At 41.0% G+C, this 25,720-nt stretch overlaps 2 protein-coding genes across 10 annotated transcripts in view; one reads left to right on the forward strand and one right to left on the reverse strand.

The window, feature by feature from the left end:
• The window catches only part of ITSN2 (intersectin 2), a 79,967-nt gene that overhangs the window by 48,699 nt on the left and 5,548 nt on the right, over nt 1-25,720 (forward strand). For 8 of the 9 annotated variants that reach the window (XM_068183322.1, XM_068183319.1, XM_068183324.1 and 5 more), the window contains 16 exons: nt 1,079-1,524; nt 2,745-2,866; nt 4,622-4,797; nt 5,052-5,196; nt 5,610-5,815; nt 6,638-6,702; nt 7,373-7,539; nt 7,840-7,885; nt 8,072-8,193; nt 8,818-8,914; nt 9,731-9,922; nt 22,565-22,686; nt 23,549-23,655; nt 24,285-24,468; nt 25,041-25,139; nt 25,290-25,457. In XM_068183322.1, the coding sequence (XP_068039423.1) occupies nt 1,079-1,524; nt 2,745-2,866; nt 4,622-4,797; nt 5,052-5,196; nt 5,610-5,815; nt 6,638-6,702; nt 7,373-7,539; nt 7,840-7,885; nt 8,072-8,193; nt 8,818-8,914; nt 9,731-9,922; nt 22,565-22,686; nt 23,549-23,655; nt 24,285-24,468; nt 25,041-25,139; nt 25,290-25,457 (2,464 nt within the window). Of the gene's footprint in view, nt 1-1,078; nt 1,525-2,744; nt 2,867-4,621; nt 4,798-5,051; nt 5,197-5,609; nt 5,816-6,637; nt 6,703-7,372; nt 7,540-7,839; nt 7,886-8,071; nt 8,194-8,817; nt 8,915-9,730; nt 9,923-14,663; nt 18,252-22,564; nt 22,687-23,548; nt 23,656-24,284; nt 24,469-25,040; nt 25,140-25,289; nt 25,458-25,720 lie in introns of those variants that run through there. The other variant, XM_068183328.1, reaches the window with a different exon arrangement.
• FAM228B (family with sequence similarity 228 member B) overlaps nt 3,842-25,720 on the reverse strand; it is a 36,633-nt gene continuing 14,754 nt past the window's right edge. The window contains exons 7-9 of the mRNA XM_068183329.1: nt 23,668-23,818; nt 16,377-16,513; nt 3,842-5,790 (exon numbers count right to left, since the gene is read on the reverse strand). The gene's annotated coding sequence lies outside the window, so the exon portion shown is untranslated. The remainder of the gene's footprint in view (nt 5,791-16,376; nt 16,514-23,667; nt 23,819-25,720) is intronic.

Consider the following 25,720-nt stretch of genomic DNA (forward strand, 5'->3'; position numbering starts at 1 on the left):
TAATGCTGTTGTGGCTTTTAAGATAAGATCTATGTTTTTAATGTAAGAATACATCCTATTGGTTGTCTTAGAGGAAGCATTTTATGTGGAGTGACACTCTTGCAAGAGGGTTTGAATTTGAGATTTTCAATTATTTATATTTGATTTGACTAAAGAAACAGAGCTAGTGACCTTGTAGTGTGTGTGATTCATGGGCTTTGCTCATCACAGCATTTTTCTGCCTGTGATGTAGTTTCATAGCATTGTGACAGTCTAAGAGAACCATGTGCCATATGTGTGGTGATAGCCTGTTAATTTTTGGTTGGACACAGCTGTGTGATGGAGTAAGAGCATCACTGCACAGCTCCTACTGCATCCTGCCACGTGCTTGGAAACACTAAAATGCCCATCAGAAGAGTTGATGTCCCACAGGGAATGGATGAAAAGGTCTCATCTAGACATTTTTAAGAAGATGGCCCAAAGGGTTAGGTCTTTTCAGAAGAAGAGTCTTGGCAGCTAAAATACTGTTGAGTTGGATACTAACTTCTTTAGACGGCTGAGGCACAGGATAACATCTGAATAGTTACAGAGAATACAGTCAGGTTTCCAGATGCTGTCTGCTGCAGTGTGGTCCTGGCAGGGATAAGCACATTGGATAGATTACAACTGCTGAAGGCAAAAATACCAAGCTGCTAAGATCAGTATGCAAAGGCTATTTTTATCTATGTACCTGAGTGAAATTAATCTCTTTGGAAGTCATTGTTTCCAGTCAGGAGATTTGGATACTGCCTTGCTGGAGAGCTTAATTCCAGCTTGGTTCAATTATCGGATCAGTTATTGTTCATCAGGATGCAGGTGGGCAGAAGGCACTGCACAGATGATGGACTAAAATTATTGAATTTTAATCAGTTTGTTGTTTTTATGTGGGACACACTGGCACTCATGTTAAGCCATGGTCTGTGGCAGAGCTGATGATCCTGAGAGCAGATCAATGTCATAAACTCAATTTTGCTGACAAGTGTCCCTGATTACTGTAGGAACACAGTCTCATTCATTTTGATATGGATGTTCTCTTACCTCTCTCATTCCTTTCTTCCAGGAAAGCAAAACGGGAGAAGGAGAACCGATGGCAGGAAAATATCCGAAGGGAAGAGGAAGAGAAAAAGAAGCGATTGGAGGAAGAACGAATGCAGGAAAAAGCCCAAGAAAAGCTGAAAGCTGAAGAAGCAGCTGCCATGATGAGAGAAAGGGAAAACAAACAACAGCTTCTTGCAGAGGAGGAGAAAAATAGACAGGCCATGATCTCGAGGGAGGTGGAACAACAAAGGCAGAGGCAACTGGAAGAAGATAAAAGAAAGCAAGAACAAATAGCAAAAGAAGCTGAGGAGAGGCGTAAGCAGAACGAGGAGATAAAAAAGATAAAAGAAGCAACCAACCCTCAAGAAGTGGAGAAACACACTTCTAAAATAAACATAAATGCAAAGTTTGCAGATCTGTTGAAGCCAGCAGAAGGGAAAAGTCTTAAGCCACCCTGGAAAAATGAAGGTAATCTCAAAATCTTTAGACTTTTGGACTTTTACTTTCATGAATGTTCTTTCACTCTTCAGGTGTACTATTATTGATGTGACTCTATGGCAGACTTCTTGCCTAAGATACAATTAAAAAGAACCCAAACCAGCAATGTTTCATGTCTTTTGTCAGTTATAAATGATCCTATAAACTTAAGTTACTTCTGTCAGTTTTCAGCACCTATGACTCTGCCAACAAATCTTCCAGTGATTATGGTCAACAAATAGCAGTTGCTGGGAACAGTAATATTTTAGGGTTTTCCTAGAGCTTGCACTTTCTTTCATTAAAATAGAATGCTAATATGGAGAGAGTTTGTTCATTGATGAGAGACAGGCAGGTAATGCTCTGAAAAGTGATTTCTTAAAAGTGAAATATAGTTTCTTTTTGCATTACTCAATGCCTCAGGTGAAAAAAACCAAAAAACTGAATGACTAGACCTAACTAGCTGTGGGACTTGGAAAAATAGTGCTTTAACAATATTTTCACTGAAGGCACGTTTGATTTCATCCTCCATTATTTCTTGTCAGTTTTTATTAGCCACTTTTCTCACTGAGTTCAGCAAGGATCAAATTAGAGCAAGGCTGAAAGATATTTGCACACCTCAGCTAAACCTTGTAAAACATTCCCTGTTTGCTACATCAGTCACTGACTTGGGGAACGGAGACACAAAGAAAATAGAAATCATGATATTTTGGTATTATAGGTTTCTAAATAAAATCTTCACAACATGCTGCTGAACTCTCATTGTTTCAACAATGGGATCTTCTCTTGGAACATTATAGTGGTCTTGGAACATTATAGTGCTGTTAAATGAGGCTTTATTAAAGCACTGGCTTGGCCAGAGCAGTGTGGCAAGGAAAGAGGAGAAGATAAAAATGTCATTTTTAATGATATCTAGCAGAAGGTGTCCCTGCCCATGGCAGGGGGATGGAACTAGATGATCTTTAAGGTCCCTTCCAGCCCAACCCATTCTGTGTTTTTGTGATTTTTTTCACTGCAGAAGTCAATGCATTTTATTGTCTCAGTTACATTTCCATGATAGCTGTGTTAAACTGATGCCCTGATGATCTCTGATACCTGCACTGTGTCTGGGGCAAGAACTGATATTCCTACCAGTTGCTTAGAGTGATGGGGCTCCAACTGAGTGCTCATCTGTCAGCTGTGTCAGAGTGGTAACTGGTTTTCTTACCTTCCAGGCAAGGCAGCTGGTGCTGCAGAGTCAAGGAATTCCATTGCCTTGGTAAATTACAGAGCTTTGTATCCATTTGAGGCAAGGAACCACGATGAGATGAGCTTTAATACTGGAGATGTAATTCAGGTAAGATTAGCTATTCACATTTAACTTGTAGAAATTAACCCTTTTCTCTAGCCTTGAGATGCACAAAGTCTTAAGGGTCAAAAGCACTGCGTTAATTTATTGTAAGGTTTACTCAAAATTTAAATTGGATTGCTGCTCTAGGTTTTTTTAAACAGGTGAAATTGGGATTAGTTCAGCCAAAATATTTCTCTGAGTTTTACACATCCTAGATATGTTGACAATCTCTTTAAATATAAGAACAGTGAATGCTAAACATAAACTTTCTAAAATTAGTAGATCAGAAACAATGTAGTTGTTGCAGCTCATTGCACATGTACAAGTTGGCTTCTGAGAGTTTGCTTGAAATACGAGCATAGTTAATAGACACATAAATTATTTATTGATGGCATTTGAATTAAAATCAAATAACTTATATAACAAGTAGAGGTGAGAGATTCTTTTGTATCTAAATACTGTTTTCCAGTGTATTCTTAACAGAGATTTCTGCCTGTCTGAGCAACCTGGTCTAGTGGAAGGTGTCCAGTGGAAGGTGGAGGGGGTGGAACCAGGTGATCTTTAAGATCCCTTTCAACCCAAACCATCCTATGAATATGTGATTCTCTTTCTTGAATGTTCCTTTATCAATACTCCCTCAGGCAGACACTTCGAGTAATTTATTCCGTGTCCATTTATTGTAGCACTTTTTGAAATTTGCTGTCTGTAATATTACAGCAGGACCATAAGATTGGAAACGCCTTGTGCCTTCTCAACTGAAGTCTGTGTTATTTCATGTGTATTAGTTACTAGCACTCGTTTGAAAATCTTTGCCTGCAGGTGAATGTGTGAAAACTGATTTACAACCGTGGTAATACAGTTTGTAATATATAAGTATGTGTGGTTGCTCCTCATTCAGACTGTAACTAATACAAGTAGGTGATAAGGAAGAATTTATAAAGCATTGTGGTACAAAATATTAAAACACTTGACTAAATTAACTTTCAGTTTGACAGTGTTAAAGCATTTATTTGCATTTTCATACCACTGAGCTATGGAAGAGGGAACAAGAGAAGTAGGTTTTGCTTTGACTTTCCTCTCAGCTGTAATTGTATCATTTATCTGCTGATAACTGATTTCAGAAATAGGCAGCTGCCTCCTCCTCCTTCTCTGGCATCCCAAACCCCAGCTAAGCTAACCAGCTGATAGTGTTTGATGGGCTGCTAATTTTTAGCCAATTTTCACTAACTGGCTAATTTGCAGCATAATGGAAGCTTCAGGATTGCTGTGAATGTTTAAGGGTGCTCTATACTTAATCACACAGTAAATAACAGAAATTTTGGATGTGTTTTGGAAGCAGTCAGCTGACAGAGTTAATTATATCTGTGAGCAGAACAGCAGCAGTTGTTTCCTGCTCTGCTGGGCTCACCAGCCTCTGCCTCTTGGCTGCACATTCAGCAGAATCCAGCACAATGCACTGGCATTTTTGGCAGGACAGAGTGGCTCAGAGGCACTGCATGACCCCCATGTGCACGTCTGGGGCCTATTTGAAGCAGTGCAGTATCCCTGCACAGGTCTGTCTGCACCTGTGTCTGACACCAGTGCAGCTGCATCATCACAGGGCAAAGTCAGCTCAGTTCTGCCAGGGCAGAGTGGAAATGATCCTGGTGTGGCCACTGTCCCTGTTCAGGTCTGAGAGCCAGCAGGTGATGGCACACCAGGTACCCTGCTTGTTTCATGCTGCTAATTCTCTTTCCTTTGTATTTCTCCTCCTGTCCATAGGTTGATGAAAAAACTGTGGGAGAGCCTGGTTGGCTTTATGGGAGTTTTCAAGGACATTTTGGTTGGTTTCCGTGCAATTATGTAGAAAAAATACCAGAAGGAGAAAAAGCTTTATCTCCTAAGAAAGCCTTACTTCCTCCCACAGTATCTTTATCTACTACCTCAGCTGCTTCAGAGTGAGTTGTTGCGTTTGTGTTTAAATGCTTTTTCTAAATTTAGCTGGCACAAAATGTGCTTGGTTTTACAATATAAAGGCATAAAATTTACTGAAGAACCTTCTTAAAAGTCTTGGCTTGGAAAATTTGATAGTCTGCTTTGCATTGTATAGAATATCAGTTTTATAGATACTGAAAAACAAAAGTTCTCTGCTTGAGGTGCTTTCTAAATAAAAGTTGTAATTTCATAAATATGCCTTGTGTTCAATTTGCAGACCACTTTCACCAAGTAAATCTGCAGAAGAATCTGATTACCAAAACATCCCCTTTTCCAGCCTGAATGTTAACACAGCCTGGCAGCAGAAATCAGCTTTTACACGTACTGTGTCCCCTGGATCTGTTTCACCCATACATGGACAGGTACCTTGTGCAGAACTTGATGCATTTCAGATTCATCTTAATGAAAATGACTTAAAGAAAAACCAGAACATCACACAACTTTGCTAGTGCTGGGTGCGCTGAACAGGCTGGAGGATAAAGAAGCTCATCTAAATATTCTACTGGTGTGCATTGATGTAATTCCAAATATTTCCACGGACCACTGAACAAGAACATTAATCTTTCATAATTCTAAAATAATTTTCACCTATAATTAGACACATAAGATATTTCTAACAAATAAGAAACTGAGTTGCATGCATGCATTGATGTAAACAAATTTATTCAGCCATCACTTAGGAATGAAGTTGCTTAACCTTCAATAAAAGATACACCAGTGTTTGTTTTTAACAACTGGAGCAGTGTGGTCAAACAACATCACTTCTGTCTTACAGGGGCAGCCTGTAGAGAACCTAAAAGCACAAGCACTTTGTTCTTGGACTGCAAAAAAAGATAACCACTTGAATTTTTCAAAGAATGACATCATCACCGTCCTGGAGCAGCAGGAGAACTGGTGGTTTGGAGAGGTACATGGAGGAAGGGGTTGGTTTCCAAAGTCCTACGTCAAGCTCTTACCTGGGAGTGAAACCAAGAAAGAGGAGTAAGTGTGACTTTTGTTGTTGTTTTATTAATCAGTTTGCAAAAAGAGGTGGTTTAGAGTGCAAAATTCTTGCAGTGCTTTAGTGTGCAGAACATAAATGCCATTTAGAATTTACACTGTGTCATTTTCGACTTTTACTGTTTCATTCTGGCAAGCCAAGTAATGTTGGGGTCACTGCTGTGTAGCTATAGACAGCCTTGCTAGGCTGAGTGCTGTGAAACATCAGTGGTGTTTGATTATTCATCAAGTGCCAGACTTTTTGTTCATTACCAAGTCTCCTCTCTTGCAGTGCAGTTGCATTGTGCCTCTCAAGGTGCCAATTTGTAAGTGACCCAAAACTAATTGTAAGCTCTGCACTAGCAATAGTGTGTTTTTCTTCACTTGAAAAGATTATTATGCCTGTTCTAATGCTCCAGGGTAACTGTTCAGGTAAAGTCTGGTTACTGTGCTGGGATGGCTGTACCACTGTGTGTAAATAGTTCAGTTCATGCATTTTGCTAAAACTTCTTAGAAATTCTTTAGAATAAGAGATTTTAGTTAAAATCTTTAATTTTCTTTTTTTAAATAACATAATTTGTGAATGTATTTCTTCCCTTTTATCACATTATATTTTTAAGTGGTGTGCTCTTGGGTGCCGTAAATATATTAAATATCGGTAATACTTGGCACTGTTTGATAGTCAGGGAAGTCTTTGTAGTTAATTCAGAGTCACTACCAGCTCTGATATAACCAAAGTGATCTTAGTCTCATGTGAAGTGAGAGATTTGCTCTTGATCAGCCTCTTGGTAACACAAAGCTTTTCTTTTTCCTTTTTTTCTGCAGACCAGAAGCTGTTTATGCAGCTGTAAACAAAAGGCCTTATACCCAGAGTTACACAGCAGGAGAGGGTAAGACAGCATGAAAAAAGCCAACTAATGCTACAGTCTGGTTCTGCTAATTACTTGTAAATACAGTTCAGTTTGTGAGGAGTTTCTGAGCAGCACTTTGAGTGCTTGTCCAAAACACACAGTGCAAATGTTCGGCTGTTGATAAAAAAGTTCTAAAATGAGAACTTACGGTTGTAAGCAATTCAGGTTGAGCATAGGCCTACGTTCTGTTATTAAGACTTCTGCTCGAGCATGAATATATTTCTGAAAACCCATAAGCAGAGTTCACTTCCTGTTGTTCTCTACTGTGTTATGCTGTTCTGTAAAGACATGAGAAAAAAAAAATTCATCTCCTGAATGTGGATCATTCTCTTACAGTCAGTAAGTAGTAGAGAAAACAGGTATTACACTAGAAATTTTTCTCCAGTATCTCCACACTTCCCCGATTATATTTTAATTGCAGCTGTGTTTTTTCATGACAAAGCTGTGTACCTGTAAGAGTAAGTGTGAGTACAGTCAAGCAGGTGGACAGGTCAGTTCACAGACTTGTGAAGGTGTGATCCCTGTTACGAACACACTGTTATGATCCCTGTTGGGAGCACACTGGAGAATGCTGATATCCCTTATCTGCATCTGGGATCCCTTTGTGCCCATCTGAAGCTGTTCTCTCCCCTGTGTGCTCCTTGCACAGAGTACGTTGCCCTCTATCCATACTCGAGCTCTGAGCCCGGTGACCTGACGTTCATGGAAGGTGAGGAGATCCTGGTGACCCAGAAGGAAGGGGAGTGGTGGACCGGGAGCATCGATAACAGAACTGGAATCTTCCCCTCCAATTACGTCAGACCAAAAGATCCAGATGTGAGTTCAGAGTCTGAGAATTAACAATTCTCAATGTATCTTCTCTCCATTTTATTCTGCTGGCACCCAGCTCTTACACAGGGATTTTGAGCAGAGGTTAATATGCTTGACAGAAAAGAAAATCCTTAGTAGCTTGAGTGCTAAATCAGAGCTGTAGCCAGTGTCACACTGCCTCTCTCTCTGTGTACAGGGTGTTTTTTTGTTAAATATGGGTTTAAAGTTAAAATCTCCATGTGCTTTTAGTGTAAACGGTACTGGTTTTATTGCACATTAAAGATGGTTGTTGTTTTGTCTTTGTAGGCTTCTAACTATGCTGGCAAAACTGGAACAATAAATAAGAAACCCGGTAAGTGTGTGATAACCTTTTAGCATTTAAGGCTGTTTCTTAAGTGACTCTGAGCATTTAGGTTCATGGCAGTGTTTTAATGGTGGCTGATGTTCTTAGCTGCAAGTTGTGTACCAGGATATTTCTGTGGATCCAGCTCTTACTGCAGTGAAAAAATAACAAATGCAATTACTGCTTTCTTTTCAGAAATTGCTCAGGTTACTACTGCCTATGCTGCATCAGGAACTGAACAGCTCAGTCTTGCTCCAGGACAGCTGATACTTATTCTGAAGAAAAATGCCAGTGGATGGTGGCAAGGAGAGTTGCAGGTAAGTGATTCAAGGAGGAATAATTGTGACTTCATGAATGGCAAGGAGGTGCTCTCAGGTTTAATTCAAAAAACACTAAGTATAGAGTTATAGAAACTGTTGATTAACAGGCAGGAGGGGGAAGAGACAAGTTGACAGTTACTTAATTGGTTAGGATTTAATTGGTGAAACATTAAACTGTAAAGTTACTCTAATGAAAGAACAGGTGGGTTTGGAAGCTGGAGTTGGAAGCTTGTTTAATGCAAAAGTGCTGCTCCCACTTCTTTCCCCATCTAGATTTAAGAAGAATGTCCTGTTAAAGTGCCTTTGACCTCATTAGAATCTCTGGATATGATGCATAGGTGGAATATTCATAGAAGAAATTTTCAGCCCTACATTTGAGTCGTACTCTGAAATCTCACTTAAAAATTTTGGATGAACATGATAGGGTGCAGCTTTATCTGAATTGTGCTGTTTTATGCTTTAGTCAGATTTTCATCTTTTGAGATTCATTTAGTAGCTGTTTAGAAGCCTGACCACTTCTCTTTTGTTGGCAAAACTCTATGACATATTTGTTGCAAAATTTTCCAGTCTATGGACTATTCAGTTTTTCAATTGTGTAATAACCATTATAAACATTTACAGGCAAGAGGGAAAAAGAGACAGAAGGGATGGTTCCCTGCCAGCCATGTGAAGCTGCTGGGTCCAAGCAGTGAAAGAACCACATCAGCTGCTCCCTCAGGTGAAAAAATTAGATTTTGTATTTCATTTAGAATTTTATGTAACTATTTCTAATGTTCATGTATCTGTGAAGGTCAGGCATCCATCTGGGCTTTTTAATTTTGATGATTGCTCTGAAGAGCCATACTCTTCTCTTTTGAAACTCCATGTTTCCAAGTGCTAGCAAAAATCTTAGAGCTAGCAAACATTGGCAAACCACATGGAATTATATGCACTTCTCCTTACAAAGAGGGAGACTAAGCAAATTTTCAGGTTATTTCTAGCTTTTTCCATTTGAATAGTTGGGTACAAATGAGGTTATTTCACAGAAAATGAGCTTTTTTGCTTCTGTGTGCTTAAATTATGCTGTTCTCCACAGCTATGACTTGCTTATACAACAATTTCCTGGGTTTACCGGACAAAACTTCCCTGTGACTAAAGCAGCAACCCATGATTAGCTAATGCATGTTTCCTCTTCCTCTGCCACATTTCCCCCAAAAGTGTCTGCAGTAAGATAATCAAACTCACTCTCTTTTCAGCCAGTAAAAGAGAGAAGGATACTTAATTACATTTTAAAGTGTTTGGAAGGCCAGTAGATGCAGTCCATTCATTATGGAAAAGTTCACAGATATATAAAGTGGAAATAAGAATTTCTGGCTGGCTCAATTTTAAAGAAGTAAAAGAAAAGAGAAGACAATTATCTATCAAGATAAAATCATGTGGCATTTTTCTCATGCAACAGTGCATGTGAGATGGTTGTTTCTTTCCTGTGATTTTGTAACTGAGAAAACAGTTTTAATACTGGTGTAACTCTTTTCTGCTCTTCTTTCCTTCACAGTGTGCCAGGTGATAGCCATGTATGATTACACGGCGAATAATGAGGACGAGCTCAGTTTCTCCAAGGGGCAGCTGATTAATGTGCTGAACAAAGATGATGCTGACTGGTGGCAAGGAGAAATCAATGGTGTGACAGGTCTCTTCCCCTCAAACTATGTGAAGATGACCACAGATTCCGATCCAAGTCAGCAGTGTAAGCAGCCTCTATTTTTGATTAATTTTGTTACCTCATTTCAAAGGTGTATTGCTGTTCTTCTTCTTTGTGTTTGGAATTTGGAGTTCCAGGCATCAGCTGAACTGATTAGTATTTCAAGTGCTCTTTCTTTAAATATTTTATTATAGTACAAGGTACTTTAAACCCTTTTCTAGTTAACCAGCAAACAACCAGCACATTATCAACCAGCCAGTAGAGGATAGCAAGAGTGCTGTAGGGTGAGCTAAAAATACTGGATTGGGTAGGAGTTCACCTTCCAACAAGATTCTGCTAATTAACATGGACTGGGAAGCAGTGCAGGCACACTGCAATTACAGAACTTGCTCAAGTTTTGTAAAATAAGGAAAAGTGCTGTAGTAATTTTAACACATGTGTCAGTTAAGTAAAAATACCCATTAAAAGGATAGGAAAAAGATTTTGGCATTAGCACATGGTCTGTCCAGTCCTAAATATGCTTGTCCTGGCTCCCAGCATTCCAGCTGTCATCCAGTCCTAAGAAACAAGATATATGTCAGGACATAGGTTGAGGTGAAAATTACCAGCAACAGGCTGAGAACTGAATCCTAAACTGTACACCTGACAGTCAACATCTTCTCTGCCTTTTTAGCACATAAACACAGTAAAGGTTTCTGGTGTCCCCCACACACACCCTGTTTTTTTGCCCCCTGCTCCCATAGAAAATCCTCCTCTCAGAGAAATTTAGCACAATTTTTACTCTCAGCTTTTCATCCTGTGATTAAACCAACTCTTACATCAGCCCAGTGGGTCTAGGAACACACAATGATGCCAGAGTTGCTTCTTTGACAGGACAGGCCTTGTCCTTTCACTTGCTGTTTTCCTCTAGACAATGTTTGGAGTTCTCTTGGGATAAAAACACCCATCTGGAAATCTGGCTGAGCCTCACTCTTATTAGCCTATAGCTACTGTAGGATCAGTCTGCACTTCAGATTTGATCACATAGTCGTGTTCTTACAGAAAAATTCACAAACTCATAATTAAGGCACAGCTTGGGTTGGAAAGTTAAAATATTTTCCCTGGGTAACTTGTTATGGTTCCTGGGCAAAAGAGAGTGTGCATCATTCTTGAGGTTTTCTTTTTAGCTAAATTACTTCTGAGCTCATATTTTTGGTAACACATTCTTCTGGATTTTTTTTTTTATTTAATGCTTCTGGCCAATGTGGTTGGGATGTCAAAAACTTCTGGATTTAGATTGAACTTAACATTCTTGAGTCGACATAGCTATATCATTAAAATGATCCTTTGAAAGCTTTAATTTGCTTGCAAATCTCACTTTTGAAGAAACAGTATAAACTGTACCAGGTGGGCTATAAAATGAAGATTCTGGCTGAGTATTAAAACTTAGGAATTTTCAAAAATGATAGAGGTAACAGTTTGTCACACCAGGTATGTTATTATTTCGAGTTACGTTGTTGAATGTGACAAATGCAAGGTCATCATATAAACCACTGATTTTCAGCAAAAGCCGTGCTAAGACCACGCTGTAATTGGAAACTTTCTTGATAATGAGTAAGTTTTTCTCAGTGTTTGCTGGTATGTCATTAAGTTTTCCCTCAGATTTCAGTGATGCGAAATAGGAGTATTTCCATCCACATCAAACTGGCTTTTGACAAAGGTTAATGATGTGCACCAGGTCATCTGTAGCTGGCCATTAAACTTTTCTCTGATCACTACTCTATGAAGCAGTTCTACAAAATCCACCTACTGCTAAACAAAGAGTATGTTGAATTTATTCTCATTGTTTAAAATTCTCTCAGGACTTCAAATAAGCTAAGTTCCACACTCAGCACAGCTCAGTAGCTCTGTTCAAATACCATTTCTCAGATTTCAGCTGGGCTGCTGCTGCTGGTCAGTTGTGTGAGCACTTCTCTGCACCTCTTCTGTAACCAGAGGAATGTTTAAATGTGTTCTGAATGAACTTCCAGACTTCCTTTGGGTTTCCTTACAATATTTTTGGCTCTTGTTTAAACAGAATAGAGAAACTATCACAAGTATTCTTGTGAAATCACCAAGAAATTGTCCCACAGAAACGTTGATGTGGCCCTCTACAGAACAGCTTTGAGATATGAGAGAATATATTTTTAAAAATGCATTGTTGCATTTTAAAGAACTGCTGATCTGAGTATTATAATGCCTCTGTTGAATAATAGCAGTTTTTCCCGCTGTTTTTTCTAGAACAAATATAATGGTATTTGAAAGGGAGGAGGCAAATTTGGTTTACTCAGATAGGTTTGTGGCTTAGGAAAATTCTGGTTTTCCCTCAGATTTAAAGACCTTTGTATCTGGAGTCTTTTCTGGGAGTTATTAGTTGTAATGGCAAACTTCCCTAGCAAAGAAGGAACTGGGGTCAGTGAGATGTCCCTTCTCTTAAGCTGCTGACATAGCTCTGTGAACAGAACAAAACCAGAACTTTTCCTCTTGGTCTAGCTGCACATCCTGGCATAGAACCCCTGCAAGGAAAGAAAAAGAAAAACAAAATGACTTCAGGTTGTTGTAGGTTTGAGTGTTTGTCTCTTAAACACGTGGTGATTGCAGAACACAGGACAGTTGAGTTGTGTTCCTGGTGACTGTGGTGGTGGTTAGACTTGCTCCTGTTTTAATGACCTTTTTAATAGCCTGTTTTAATAGCCTTTTTTCTAATGTTTGCACAAAAGCCATCATAAAAAATAAATATACTCAGCAGGTTTCCAAATAGATTTAAAATAAATCTTTGAGTGTTTGCACAACCATGCAAATCTCAGATCTTTTGTCTTGCCAGTACCGTCTAGTGCCATGTTCTCTTCCCAACCTTTCCATAGTGTGTGTAAGGGGGGTAGGCATGGTGCTCTTACCACTTCACAGTTCTCCCCAGGGGCCTGGTCTGGGGATAATTTTATTTTGGCCAGTCTTCATCTGCTTTGCACTTGGAAACTTGTTCTCTTATTATTTGTTGGCTTTTTCAATGAGATAAATTCTTAAGTTTGTCATCTTATCTATGGAACCAGCATGAGCTGTGTCCTTTTATTTTCTTTAGTTGAGATTTTCTTCCTTTAGGTAAATCTCAACCATTAAATCTCAAGGGTCAGGTCTTTCCTCTGTTACCAGGATCTGACAAGGACACATCTACCAGGTTCTCTTCCCATTCCTCTAAAGGGATGTTTAAGGTGGGGTAGGCAGGAGAGAAGTGTAAGGAGGGAAGACAGCTGCTCCAGCTGTGTCTGCATACTTGGTTGCTAGATGTCTTCTGGTGTTAATCCGTTCATCCCTCAGAGATGTTCTTACTCAGGGCTGGACAGCTCAGCCAGATGGACGCACCTGTGCTCCATGTCCAGAGGGGCTTCTGGTTCATCCTGAGGTGTCTCATCCCATGAAACTCTCAGAGCTGAATGTTGTGCCAGTTCTTTCCACTCTAATCTACATGTAGTGACTGTTTTCTGTTCACTCTTTCTGCTTTCCATAGCCCAGCACTGCTGCAGTTCCTCACACATCAGAGTTACTCCTTCAGGTGCTCCGCCTGAGCTCCAGGTTGTTGTTTGTAATAATATCTCTAGAGCTACCTCATTTTTTGTCTTCCCCAAACCTTACTTGTAGATGTGACATGTTGGAGACATGAGGCAAATCCTGCAACAAGGATCTGTATTTCCAGAAGTTGTTTTCCATGCACAAAAGATATTTAGTAATTCCTGTCCACAGTGTCAGGTGGATGAAGCCGACTCATTTCCATGGGTGCTCATAGTGAAAAAACAACTTCTGAACTGACGTGCTCGTGGGCGGTCCATTTCTGTGTCTGTGTGGACAACACATTTTGAAGTTCTCTATTTCTTGCCAAGTAACTTCTCTTGTGGAGTAACAGTTCATGGTAGCAGTGGCTTTGAGGTGTTGCAGTTCCACGTTGATATTTTAACACATAAGGATTAATGATTTATTCTAAGATTTTACTCAACAGCTCCAGAATTTTACCTCTTTTACCAAAGATCAAATATGAAATCAATCCCTTACTTCATAGTGCCATAGTGACTTTGTATTTCTAAAACTATTTGGTGAATATCAGTCAGGCTTGATAACACTTCCAGGTTGTAATCCTGGAATAGTCTCTGGATTGCCCACAAGGTGTGTCTCTCTTTAGACCATGTAGCCCTTGAATTCTGAGGGATGTGGTACCTCCTGTTCCATGGACACGTAAGACTAGAGGCAAGGTTTTAATTTCTTTCAGGCTCAAACAGAATTGAACAGGTTAATTATGTGCTGTTATGAATAAATTCCAATGAGATTCTTCTTTACAAGTTTAGTTTTTATCTGATTTTCTGATGTCCCAGTAGAAGTTTCTCAAGAGAGATTCTGGTTTTGTAAATGTAAAGTTTACAGAAAATTTTTTGACATCTCAGGAAATTTTGCCATTGCCTTTAAAAAAACCCTTAGGTCTTGACGTGTTGAGCCTACATGACAGAAATTTTCCTTAGGAAGAAACTTTTGCTTCAAATGAATGAGCTGCAGGGGTTTTCAGAGTCAGCAATGGCTGGTCATAAGTACTTAAATTTGTGTGTTTGTAAATATGAAACTGCAAGAGTGGAAGCTTGTGATGTCTGTTTTCAGAAAGTTGAATGTTCATCATTCCTTTCTGACCTTTTTGGTGTTTTTCTGTCTTTGTCCGTAGAATTCATATGTTTCACTCTTTATGTTCATTTTATCCTTCATTTTTTTGTTTTGTTTTTTTTTTTTTTAGGACCCAATGTTGTCTTCCAGTGTGAAAGCACCTCAGAGACCCACTATCCAAGTTTGACTAGCGTGGAGGCAGGGTGGCCAGCCCTGCTCACGTGTCTGACACAATCCTTTTGCTTCGTTTGAACGTTAGATCCAACCAAGAAATTAAGTTTTCGTGGGTTTTCTTCTAATCTACAGTTTCAGTGGATTTGTAAAAGCAGAAAGGATAGTGGGTCTTTGTGTGGCTTTCACTGCTGTTCATTCTTGTTTCCTTTAGTATTTCCTTTGGGATTGATAACTGTAGTCATTAGCATGCATATCAAGTATTGTTTGCATGGTGGGATTGCAGACACACAAAGACCCACTATTTGCACAGTTTATCTGGGCTGTTTGGCACGGGCACTTGTGTTCTTTTAATGTTGTAATGTACATATTTTGCAGAATTAAAATGTTCATTGATTATTGTTCTAATGGACTTGATTTAATCTCTTACATACTGAGCTTTTAAAATTGGGGGCCTTCATGGCTCATCCAGAAACAAACCCTACCTGTCTGCTGCTGATAGTCACTGTGATTACAAACATGCTGCAGGATCTAAGGGTTAGATCTGGTGCACTCCATCCAGTGCACTTTTTAACGGGGGAAAGAACTATTAAGTGTAGAGTGGAGGATACTTTAAGGTTTTTTCTTCCTTCACAGTAGTTCTACAGCAGGAATTCAGGTTTATTTGGCTCAATACATTCTATCCTTAAACAGCCTCCTTCCTCTAAATTCTGATCATTCATATTTGCTTTCAGTTTTGGCAAACGTGCTTAGTTGCTGCAGTAAGTACTTGCACAGCCTCTGTGTGACCAGGCCCTTCCCCTGCCCTTTCTTTTCATTAAATGGTTCACGGTACTGAATTGTTTGTCTCTGGCTGTGGTCTGCAGTGACGTCTAAAGTACTGTCTGAATGCTGCTGCTCTTGCTCCTGGTAAATAGAGCAGCAGCCTACTGCAGAGGTAACCTCAATGAAGAGGTGTTGCCAGGAAAGAGACCCTAAGAGAACCTGGAGTGAAGACAGAGCACTTGATTTAGGATGGAACTGTGCTCCTCAGCCCACAGTTCTGGCCTGTTGGAAATGCAGTGCAGTATGAGCTGCCCATGTTTTACTATGTTTGGAGGGAAGGAGGAACTTGTAACCTTGATTCCTCTTTAAATAAAAGTTAATTTAATTCTAGACTACTTCTATGATTAAATAGTTCTGTGCTCTTGTAACAACAAGAGAGATCTCTAGACACAGTATTTAATTTAGTTGGTTTCCTGAACTTGGTTATGAAACAGCAAAGGTCACTTATGCAATCAGAAATGTTTACAAAACAAACTGCTTGTTTACTTTATATATAGAGATGAATGTTGTGAAGGTACTATCAGGAAAAGGTTAATCCAGCCGCAGAGATTTAAAAGCCTTTCTCCAAAATCCAATGTTATGTATTTATATCCTTGATCAAATAATGTATATGTGCCCTTTAGTTCAGAGATGTATCTTCTGTGCAATATGGACTATGCAATGTGCCTACAGAAAACTACAAATGGATTTTTATTCTGGATGTATTTTGTCTGAACCAGTATTTTGTTATAGAATGAAGTCATGTTGTAGGCAAATAATGTGCTAGATAATCCTTTGAGTATTTCAGATTACTTGATTTCCTTCTGAAACCATGTTTTAAGTGTTTCTGCTAAAACACACTACTCACCCAGAATTGCCTTCTCTGAATCTCTGTCTTGGAAAGCCTGTTTAATACAGGCAGAAATGTGTTGTGCTGCACCAGTGGCATCGAGCAGTCATGTACTGTAGTCTAAGAATTAGGTGATCTTCTAAATTATGTAATTTCTAAAAGGCAAAAAGGCACTGTTATCTGTGGGATTTGAGCCACACTGACAATCAATGTTCAGTCAGTTTTCCTTGAATGCCAGATTATTACTAATTGTCTTTGAAAAATTAAAAACAACTTCCCATCCTCACTGAGGTGTTTGAGGATATACTTTTGTGACATTTTCCAAAACCAACTGGCATTCTACTCTTTCTTTTTTTTTTTTACTGCTACATTTGGAGGTTACAGTACTGTTGGCAAAGTTTCACACAGGTAGCCCTGTGTTGTTGTGTAGGTGTGAGCACTGATAATTATTGAAACCTCTGCCTCGAAGTCTGAACTGAAGAGTATTGAAGTGAAGCATTTTGTGCTTTCACAGCTATCTTTTCATGTTTCAGTATTACCTGAGTATGCTCTAAATTCCTTTGAGTGTAATGATAAATATAATTATAACACACCTTAATAATCCTGATTGAGAGAGACATAGTCCCTGCCTTCAATATTCATCTGTACTGCAAAAGTTTGCCTAGCACAGCTCCAGCACAGTTGCCTGAAAGCTCTGCTTTCCTGCACAGTGGTGCAGAAATAGTTGGATACACACATCAGATCATCCAAAGGAAAGACTATGCCAAGGATGTATATACAGCAAGACTATTTTTAAAAATTCTGTATCAATGAAGCAGTGTGACTATTAGAAGTTGCATTTAAATCAGACTTTTACTTTTAAAAATTCTGCTTTTTTTCTGGTTGTGTGCAATCCACCTCTTTGTTGATAAAATACCTTAGAGTTGAGTTCAGCTGGTCATCCCAGCCAGTCAAGTAAAATCACCCTTATTTGGGTGAAAAAGGTTGGCTGTGGAACTAAGGACAAGGTGGAAAACAAAGTTATTTGTTGAACTCATGTTCCCAGGGAAGAGCTGAGAGTCTAAATGTTGCTGAGAGCCAGACAAGGTTAAAAAGTAAAACTGAAGCCAATATGGAAAGCAAAATACGCTGTTTGCTGTTGCCTGCAGTGTGGTACTTGCTAAATGTTGTTTCCTGTGGGCCCTGGTGTCACTGGGGGTGAGAACCAAACAGTGCTGTAAATGCACAAGAACGGGTACCAAAACACTATTTCTTTAACTCCCTGGTTTGCATAATGGACTAACAAACTACAGAAGCCTGGTTTGACACAAGCTTAGTTCCTGATCCAGAGCTGGATCCACACAGGAAGGTTTTGTGCCACCACTGGGACCAGAGGCAGGACTGGGTGTGTGAGGAGCCTGTGGTGGTGAGGGCTGGGAGCACCCAAATCACTGTCTCCACATGATTAATGGTGCAGTCAGGAGCAGAAGGCACAAAGCTCCATCAGAGAGTTACACACTAGTAACTGAAACATCTCCCTCTGGTCACTGAACATTTCTGCCATCTCAGAGCCATGTCAGATTGTATTCCCTGTGTGATTCTCGTGGGCAGGGTTGGAAACACCTGTAAATAAGTCTGCTGGTAGGAGGACCCACACTCCTTGTCCTGCAGTGGGAGCTGCTGCAGGGTCGTGCTACTTCAGTGTAATGAACCCATAAAACTGCTGCGTTCTGGTGTGTGCTGCCTTAAAGCCCCTCCTTGTCCTTTCCAAGCTTGAGTGTCACGTGTGGGATGGTTGTTGAGACATGTGAATGCAGGCTGGGCTTAGCATGAGGCAATTGTTCACCTTTGGATTTGAACAAAGTTGTAAGATAACTATGCAAATGTATTTTATTAAAGGGACACATAAAATGATCTAGTTTGTCTGTTGTGTGTTTTTGTCCATCTGGGGAGGATTTTTTTCCCAGCTGAATAGCTTGGAATGAGCATTGTATCACCTGTGATGGAGTGAGTTGATTTTGCTTTTTGCCTCTTGAAAATGGATGAATAAATTTCCTTTGTTGTAGCACAGTATCCTGTGTTTACTGATTAAGGGAGATTGGATAAAAGTTTTCATTATTTCTCCCAGGGCCTGATGGAAACTGCCTTTTCCACAGTAGCAGATTTCTTGTATTAGTTCCTTTAGTGGGTTTCAGAGGCTGCTGGTGGCTCCAGGAGTGACAGGAGTGCGTTGGCCTTGTGTGTGGCTGCAGAGCTTGCACCTGGCTGTGGTGGTGTCCCCTGATGCCATCAGCTGCTCTCTGGCTGTCCTGAAGGGATTGTGCTAATGCCAGCCCATGGTCCTTAAGGGCGCTTGTGGCCTTCCTGTGGCAGGCTGGGAAAATGGAGACAGGAAAAAGACGCCCAACCTTTACCTGTTTTTTTCCCAGCCATTTCAGCTGGCTTCAGAGTCAAACAATCAAAACAAATAAACAACCCCTTCCAAAAAAACCCTAACCCTAAACAAACCTAGGTTGGAAAAGATCTTATGATCATCAAGTCCAATCATTAATGCAGCACAAATAAACTAAATCATAAAGTGCCATATCAATGTTTTTTAATGCTTCCAGGGATGGTGGCTCCACCACTTCCCTGGGCAGCTTTACAACCCTTTCCATGAAGAAAGTTTTCCTAATATCAAATCTAAAACTCTTCTCTATCCCTAAATAGTCTTCATTGGTCACCCAAAACAGTTAGTGCCTCTGGTGTAGCTACATCCTTCCAGATGAGTGCCTGAGCTCCTGTTGGAGGGTTGAAATGTCTTTTCAGAGCTGTCACTTTTAATGGCTTTTTTTCCCCTGTCCATTGAGGGGGAAAGTCTGTTAGGAAAATAGTGATATATGTTACTCATTTGTCTTTCACTGGAGGATTTCCTTTCTTCAGAAACTGTCCCTCTTCCCCTTGAATGGGCTCATACCCAAAAAGTCAGTAATTGGGAAGGTTTTCTCCCCCAGCCCCCCATGTCTTCCAGGGCTTTGAATCTCCTGCAGAAGAGAGCATTTTTTCACTGTGAAACAGTAGTATTTCATGCAGGGGTAGTTATATTAGTAGGAAAAAATGGTCCTTGTTCAGGTATATTTGGAACGTATAATTTTAAATACAACTTCAGAGACTGGGATTTACTGTTTATAAACTCTCCAGGTTGTTTTACCCTGGCAGGTGCTTCCTCAGCTCAGAGAGCAGGATTTAGCCCAGAGGACACCACAGTCAGTGTAGGCATCTCTCTGTTGCTGTGCCCTGAGTTTCCAAGGTTCCAGACACCCCATGCTCATTCTGGTGAATGTTCTGGAGAGGGAGCTGGGCAGGCTGTGCCCCAGGCTGGCTGAAAGCCTGGCACTGCCTGCTCTTGGTGGGAGAGGCAAGCTGGCTTCCCCTCCAGGGAACAGGTATCCCTCTTAGTCAGCAGAGCAAGTGAGGAGCTGCAATTATCCTTGCTGCAGACACTCCCAAAAATCCCACTGCTCTTCCTGAGCTGCCTGGGGAGCTTGGGATGAAGCTGCACCAGAGGGAAGCCAAGCCAAGAGCTTTCTGCTGCCAAACAAGGCAGTTTTACTGCTTCCATGCACATTCCTGGCTGTTAAACCAGCAGAAAAGTGCTATTTTCTTTTTCCCCCCTTGGGATTTGTTTGCTGCCAGCATGTGAGCAGGGAGACAGATAAGTGCCAGAATTGATGCAAGGAAAGGAGGGAACAGCAGTGTGGGAGGAGAAGGGGTAGAGATGTAGCTCCACCCTTTCAGCATCAGTCAGCCCATGGGTTGCTGTGGCCACTTAGGGAAAACTTTGGCAAATGCACTTATTAGGCTGGTTTATTCTCCTTTTATTTTTTGTTTTTCCCTTCAGACTCAAATGCCTGAATTCACCCTCTAAAATCAAATGTGGGGATTGTATAATATGTTTTTATGCCAGTATCATCAGACCTATCAAAATTGGGAGTGTTTTCACTAGTAAACACTAGTGTTTAAATAAAATTATATATAATAATAAATGCAAAGTAGCATTTGTCCCTTCATCCCAGAAGCTGACAGTCCAAACACAAGGTTAGCACAGGAGCCAGTTAGTGTAACTGAACTTTTTGCATCTGATAACGAATTTATAAACCAAATCCATTTTAATGCATAAAAAAGGCTCATTTGTCTCCCAGGCTTGGCCCCAGCTTTCAGTGGTCAGCATGAGACAGAGCCAAATCCCAGCAGGTGTGTTGTTCCAGCAGCTGGGACAAGCCAACAGGAGCTTCAGTCCATCCCTGCTTCTGTTACAGGAGTGCACCTTACAGTAGGAAAGGGAGCCACTGGCCAAAGCTGAGACTTCCCAGTCTGGACAATGAATGCCTGGTTACTGTGCAAGCCCTTGGATTGTCCTGAAATTTCATGTCTTAGTAACCAAGTGGGCTTAAACTCAGTCCTGTACAGACTGAAGAGTTAAACAAGAATCCAGAAGTAGCACATTGGCCACAGATTGTCTCAATGGAGTAAGACAACAAACTTTGCAGGAATCACTTTTATCTGTAACTTCACTTGTTTTTCTCATCTAATTTTGGACTGGCTGTAGCTTTGGGGATAACTAAGGCCAGAAGGCGTATTCTGTGTGATCAAAAGAGCTGCAATCTCTCATCTCTTCTTTAAAAGTGTTTTTTTCAAACCTTGTCAGAAAGCTTAAAATCTGTGATCCTCCTTAGTGTGCAAAACAGACCTGAAAGGTCCTGATTTTCAATCTAGCTGTTGCCTTTGCTGCTGTTTTACTTCTTTGTGTTGTTCAAACGGTTTCCTTGTTATGGTGTCCTAAAATTTCACTTGGCAAGAGTTTCTCTTCTGCTGACAGTTGCTCTTTCAGAGCACCTTGATGCTGGTGTAGCTGGAAGCTCAGGAGCCTTTGAGGTTTCCATTAGGCCACTGTCACATCAAGTTCAGCCAAATGTTTACTGTTTCTTGTTTTTAGTCCCTCAAATTTATTACTAACTCACCTTCCCATGAGCAGATCTATACCTTGGCAGTGAATAGTCACATCCTTGTGTGCCAGGAGTGTCACGGTGACAGGGGAGACACAGCCCTTCCTGCTGTAGGTCATTCTGCCTTTCACAACTCCTGTGAACCTTCACGAAGTATTGTTCCTCTAGAACTGCTGGATCAAAGTGAGTCCCTGTGATGTCTTTTCTGCTGTCCTGCAAAACCCACAGTTCACCTGGTATTGCAGTCTGATGCCATCACATCCAGTGATAGATGGATGTTCTCAAACGCTCTGTAATTGTTCCTTCTTTTTTCCTTTTCCCCCACCCTGCTGCTTTGCAATATTCTGCTGTGATGGTTGACAGAGGGACCAGATTGACTTTCTGTGCTCTCCTTTACCCAGCTAAACACATTCACCACTCTGGTTTTACCAGTTTTTGGTTTGGTTACTAAACTTTGAACACTGTAGTCTTGTTTACTAATATCCAGTAGAGCAAGAGTTGTGTGAAGCTGCAGGGTTTGCATGTTCTGAGAGAAACTTTGAGTTTGTGTCACTGACTGTCAGTGTGTTCCTGTGCATGATTTTGATTCTTCATCCTTGATGCATGAAAATAATTCAATATATTTCCAGGTCATTTTGAGAAAAATAAAAGTTGCACAGCTGTGAGTTACACAACTACAACGTTGTGTTACAGCTTTACAAATTTGTAGTGGTGGTTTGTATCATAAATTAATAACTAAGGCAGAGAGAACTTCAGAAATGGGGTGGGGATTAAAGGTACAATGCCCTAAGTCAGGACCAGCCACATTTTCTATGACTTCATCTCACAAAATACAACTTAAAATCATAGAATCATTAAGGTTGGAAAAGACCTTTAAGATCATCAAGTCCAAAAAGACATTGCTCAAGGTAAGAGAAAATCACAGTTTCAAATCAGTGTGGCAGAAGAGATGAGAAAAGTCATGAGACAAATGGAGTGGCAAGAAGTTAGGAACTCTTATTCTGCATCACAGTACAAGGGGTGTTCAAAGAAATAAAAAGGTGATAGACTGAAAAGTGACACAAAGAAGGGAGGGAGTCAATTGCTACATCACTTGATTTTGAAACCCACTCCTGCTGCAGAGAGGGTTTATCAGTGCCTGTATAGTCTGAGCCATAGACTGCTGAATGCTGGTGCAATTTTGTTAATTTATCAGATTTAATGCCTTGAGTGGGATCTGAACTCCTGACTTACTTCCTGCAGGGTGTGCTGATCTCCAGAGCCTTGACACCATGCAGCCCATGGAAAGGAAAAGGCAGGGCTACATTCACGAGCTCATTCAGACGGAGGAAAGGTACATGGACGATCTACAGCTCGTCATAGAGGTGAGATGTCTTGGATGTGAAAGTGCATTTGGAAAAAGAACACCTCTGTACTGAGTAATTACAATAAAGGGATTCTTATGTATTGTGAGATGATGGAGGAAGAAAGGTGTGTGGGCACCTCCCTTTCCAGTGAATGATATGTGGTTTCTTACCAGGCAAAAGCACCACTTTGTGAAACCCATCAGCTTACAAAGACCTTCCTGTTTTCCAAATCCTATTCTTAGTTGTTTGAGCTCAGTAAAAAGATGATGGGCTAGGGCCAGATGTCAAGCAGAGCTGCACAGACCTGTAGAAGCACCACAAAAGCTTTTCATGCGCCTTCTCCCCAGTCTTATTTCTGGAAGCAAGACCACCTCCCTCAGCAGGGCAGGGACAGGCCAGCATTAAGTGCTCTTGGGGGTCCACCTTGACCTCTGTGTATAGAACAATGATGTGGTGAAGTGTGGCAGATGTTAAATAGTCAAGTCACAGGGGTGCTTTGCCCCCAGAGATGAGGTGCTGAGGGCCCCTGAGAGAGCAGCTGTGGTTCTGCACACAGGATGACCCTGAGTGCTCTGGGTCAGGGGAGAGGAGCAGTGCCTGAGTTTAATTTGTGCAGTGATTGACCCTGAAATCACAGGAATGCTTCTGCTGAGCTGTCAGCCTGCAGGTCCCAGTGCTTGTCCTCACTTTGCAAGTGCTGATGCTGGTGTCAGAATGGGGTCACACGGTCAGGGGAAACAGCTGTCACAAGTGCTAGTAAGAAACTGCTTTTAACTGCTGAGAAATTAGACACTGAGCAGTCAAAAAAAGTCACTGCTGGGCTAAGCAAGAGGCTGAGCTGTTTCTGTTCTCTGAAGAATTGCTCATTTTTTGGCTGCAGGTTTTCCAAAAACCAATGGCTGATTCAGGCTGTCTCACAGAAGGAGAAATGGGGTTGATCTTTGTTAACTGGAAGGAACTCATCATGTCAAATACAAAGTTACTAAAGTGAGTACTTACCTGCACTCTTACGTTTTCCTTTTCATTATTCTGTCATTCTTTTCCCAGGAAGTTTGCAGGGTTTACAGTCAATATTCTGTCCTTGCTGATTATTTCCTGTGGATGCTTGCATTCAGATCATCTAAATGCAGTCAGACTGCTTCAAAAGGAGCTATAATAAGAGAGAGGCAAAAATAAACAGCAAGAACAGATGTACATTTGCTGTAATATCTTAAAAACAGACCCTATACAAAAGTAGGGAGCTTTTCTTCCCAGTTTTCTGCAAAGCAACCTTTTATTCTCTAAAAATAATCTTTAGAAAGATACAGTAGCTAGTAATTCACTGAATGGGATGCCGGTTGAATGTAGAGATTGATGCTGATTATCCCAGAAACCTCAAAGGAGGGTCCCACTCTCCCAGACCCCATCAGGGAAGTTGTTCATCTCAGGGTGTTGTGTCAGGGTGACTTCCTGGGGTTTCAGGCAGGACTCTGGCACCTCCTGGAAGTGCCTGTGCTGTGTAAGGAAATTCACCTGCCAGGTTTGTGTCCTTTCAGAGGTGGATCTGTAAGGGTTGTGATTTAGGCGTCGCAGACTTGGCAGCAAAGTTGGATGTTAGTGTCTTTCCTCGTCCGCAGAGCCTTGCGGGTGCGTAAGAAAACTGGAGGCGAGAAGATGCCGGTGCAGATGATCGGGGACATCCTGGCAGCAGAGCTGTCCCACATGCAGGCCTACATTCGGTTCTGCAGCTGCCAGCTCAACGGAGCGTCCCTGCTGCAGCAGAAAACCGATGAAGATGCTGATTTCAAAGACTACTTAAAGGTATCTGATTCATTGGCTTTTGTGCCCTCTCCTTTCCTCAATGACATGAGCCCGTCTAACCAGCATTGATCACATCAGAATAACCCAGAAGAGTAAAATCCTGCAAGAATAGCTAAGAAGCTTCCAAGGTGTATTTACATGGTGACCATGTAAACAATACTGTGTGTGCTCTTTATTTATAACACTTTCTCTCTAGCTAATTTGCTCAGGCTATAAAAGGAAAATTGCCAGAACAGCTGACATCAGGCATTTGTTTCTTTCATTGCTTTGTTCTTCTTCAACCTGAGTGGAGTCTGTGATGTTAAAAGCTGGAACAGTTTTGAATGTAAGGATTCTGCATGAACAATGACCCTGTGATTTACACTGGCAAAGCATCTGGGTGCAATGACACTGCCAGCTTTCTTGTTTGTTCTAGATAAGTAGTGTTTGCTTACTGAAAAAAATCCAAGATCCCTTGGAATGCCTGGAAAAATGAATCTGATAAGAGAATTTTCAGTATTCAGTGACAGTGATGCAACTATTTTCTGATGACTAATGCAATGTCTCTGCTAAATCTCTGGGTTGCACCACAGAAACTTGCCCTGGACCCTCGCTGCAAAGGAATGCCCCTCTCCAGCTTCCTCCTGAAACCCATGCAAAGGATAACACGTTACCCCCTGCTCATAAAGAGTGTGAGTACCACAAGTGAGGATTTGTAGGTGAAGACTTTGAGTTTGATCTCCATAGCAAAAGCCAAGATAAAGGCTTGTCCCTTTATGGGGATTTCTTACAGGCTTACCTCTGTTTTTATCTTGCTTTCTCCCCTCTTTGATCCACGCCAGATTCTAGAGAACACTGCAGAGAACCACCCAGATCACAGTAACCTCCGGCTTGCCCTGGAGCGTGCGGAGGAGTTGTGCTCCCAGGTGAACGAGGGCGTGCGTGAGAAGGAGAACTCAGACAGGCTGGAATGGATCCAGGCCCACGTCCAGTGTGAAGGCCTTGCTGAGGTACCTGCACTGATGCTCTGCAGGGCTGGGGTTTTTCAGAGTCATTTCAGGAAGACTGGGGAGGGAACGTGAGTCCTTGATGACATCCCTTATTGGAACATGATCCACTGCTGAGCTCTAGGCAGGGAAGCTTTTATTGAATTCTACTCACAGCCATAACATGATGAACCATTGTTTTTGCATGACTGTAGTGGCAGAGAAATTTTGATTTATCAGCTTAAAAACTGGTGCCATTTAGACCATTAAACAGACAGAAATAAATC

Source organism: Anomalospiza imberbis, chromosome 3 (assembly GCF_031753505.1).
Source record: "Anomalospiza imberbis isolate Cuckoo-Finch-1a 21T00152 chromosome 3, ASM3175350v1, whole genome shotgun sequence".
Classification (NCBI taxonomy): Eukaryota; Metazoa; Chordata; class Aves; order Passeriformes; family Viduidae; genus Anomalospiza; species Anomalospiza imberbis.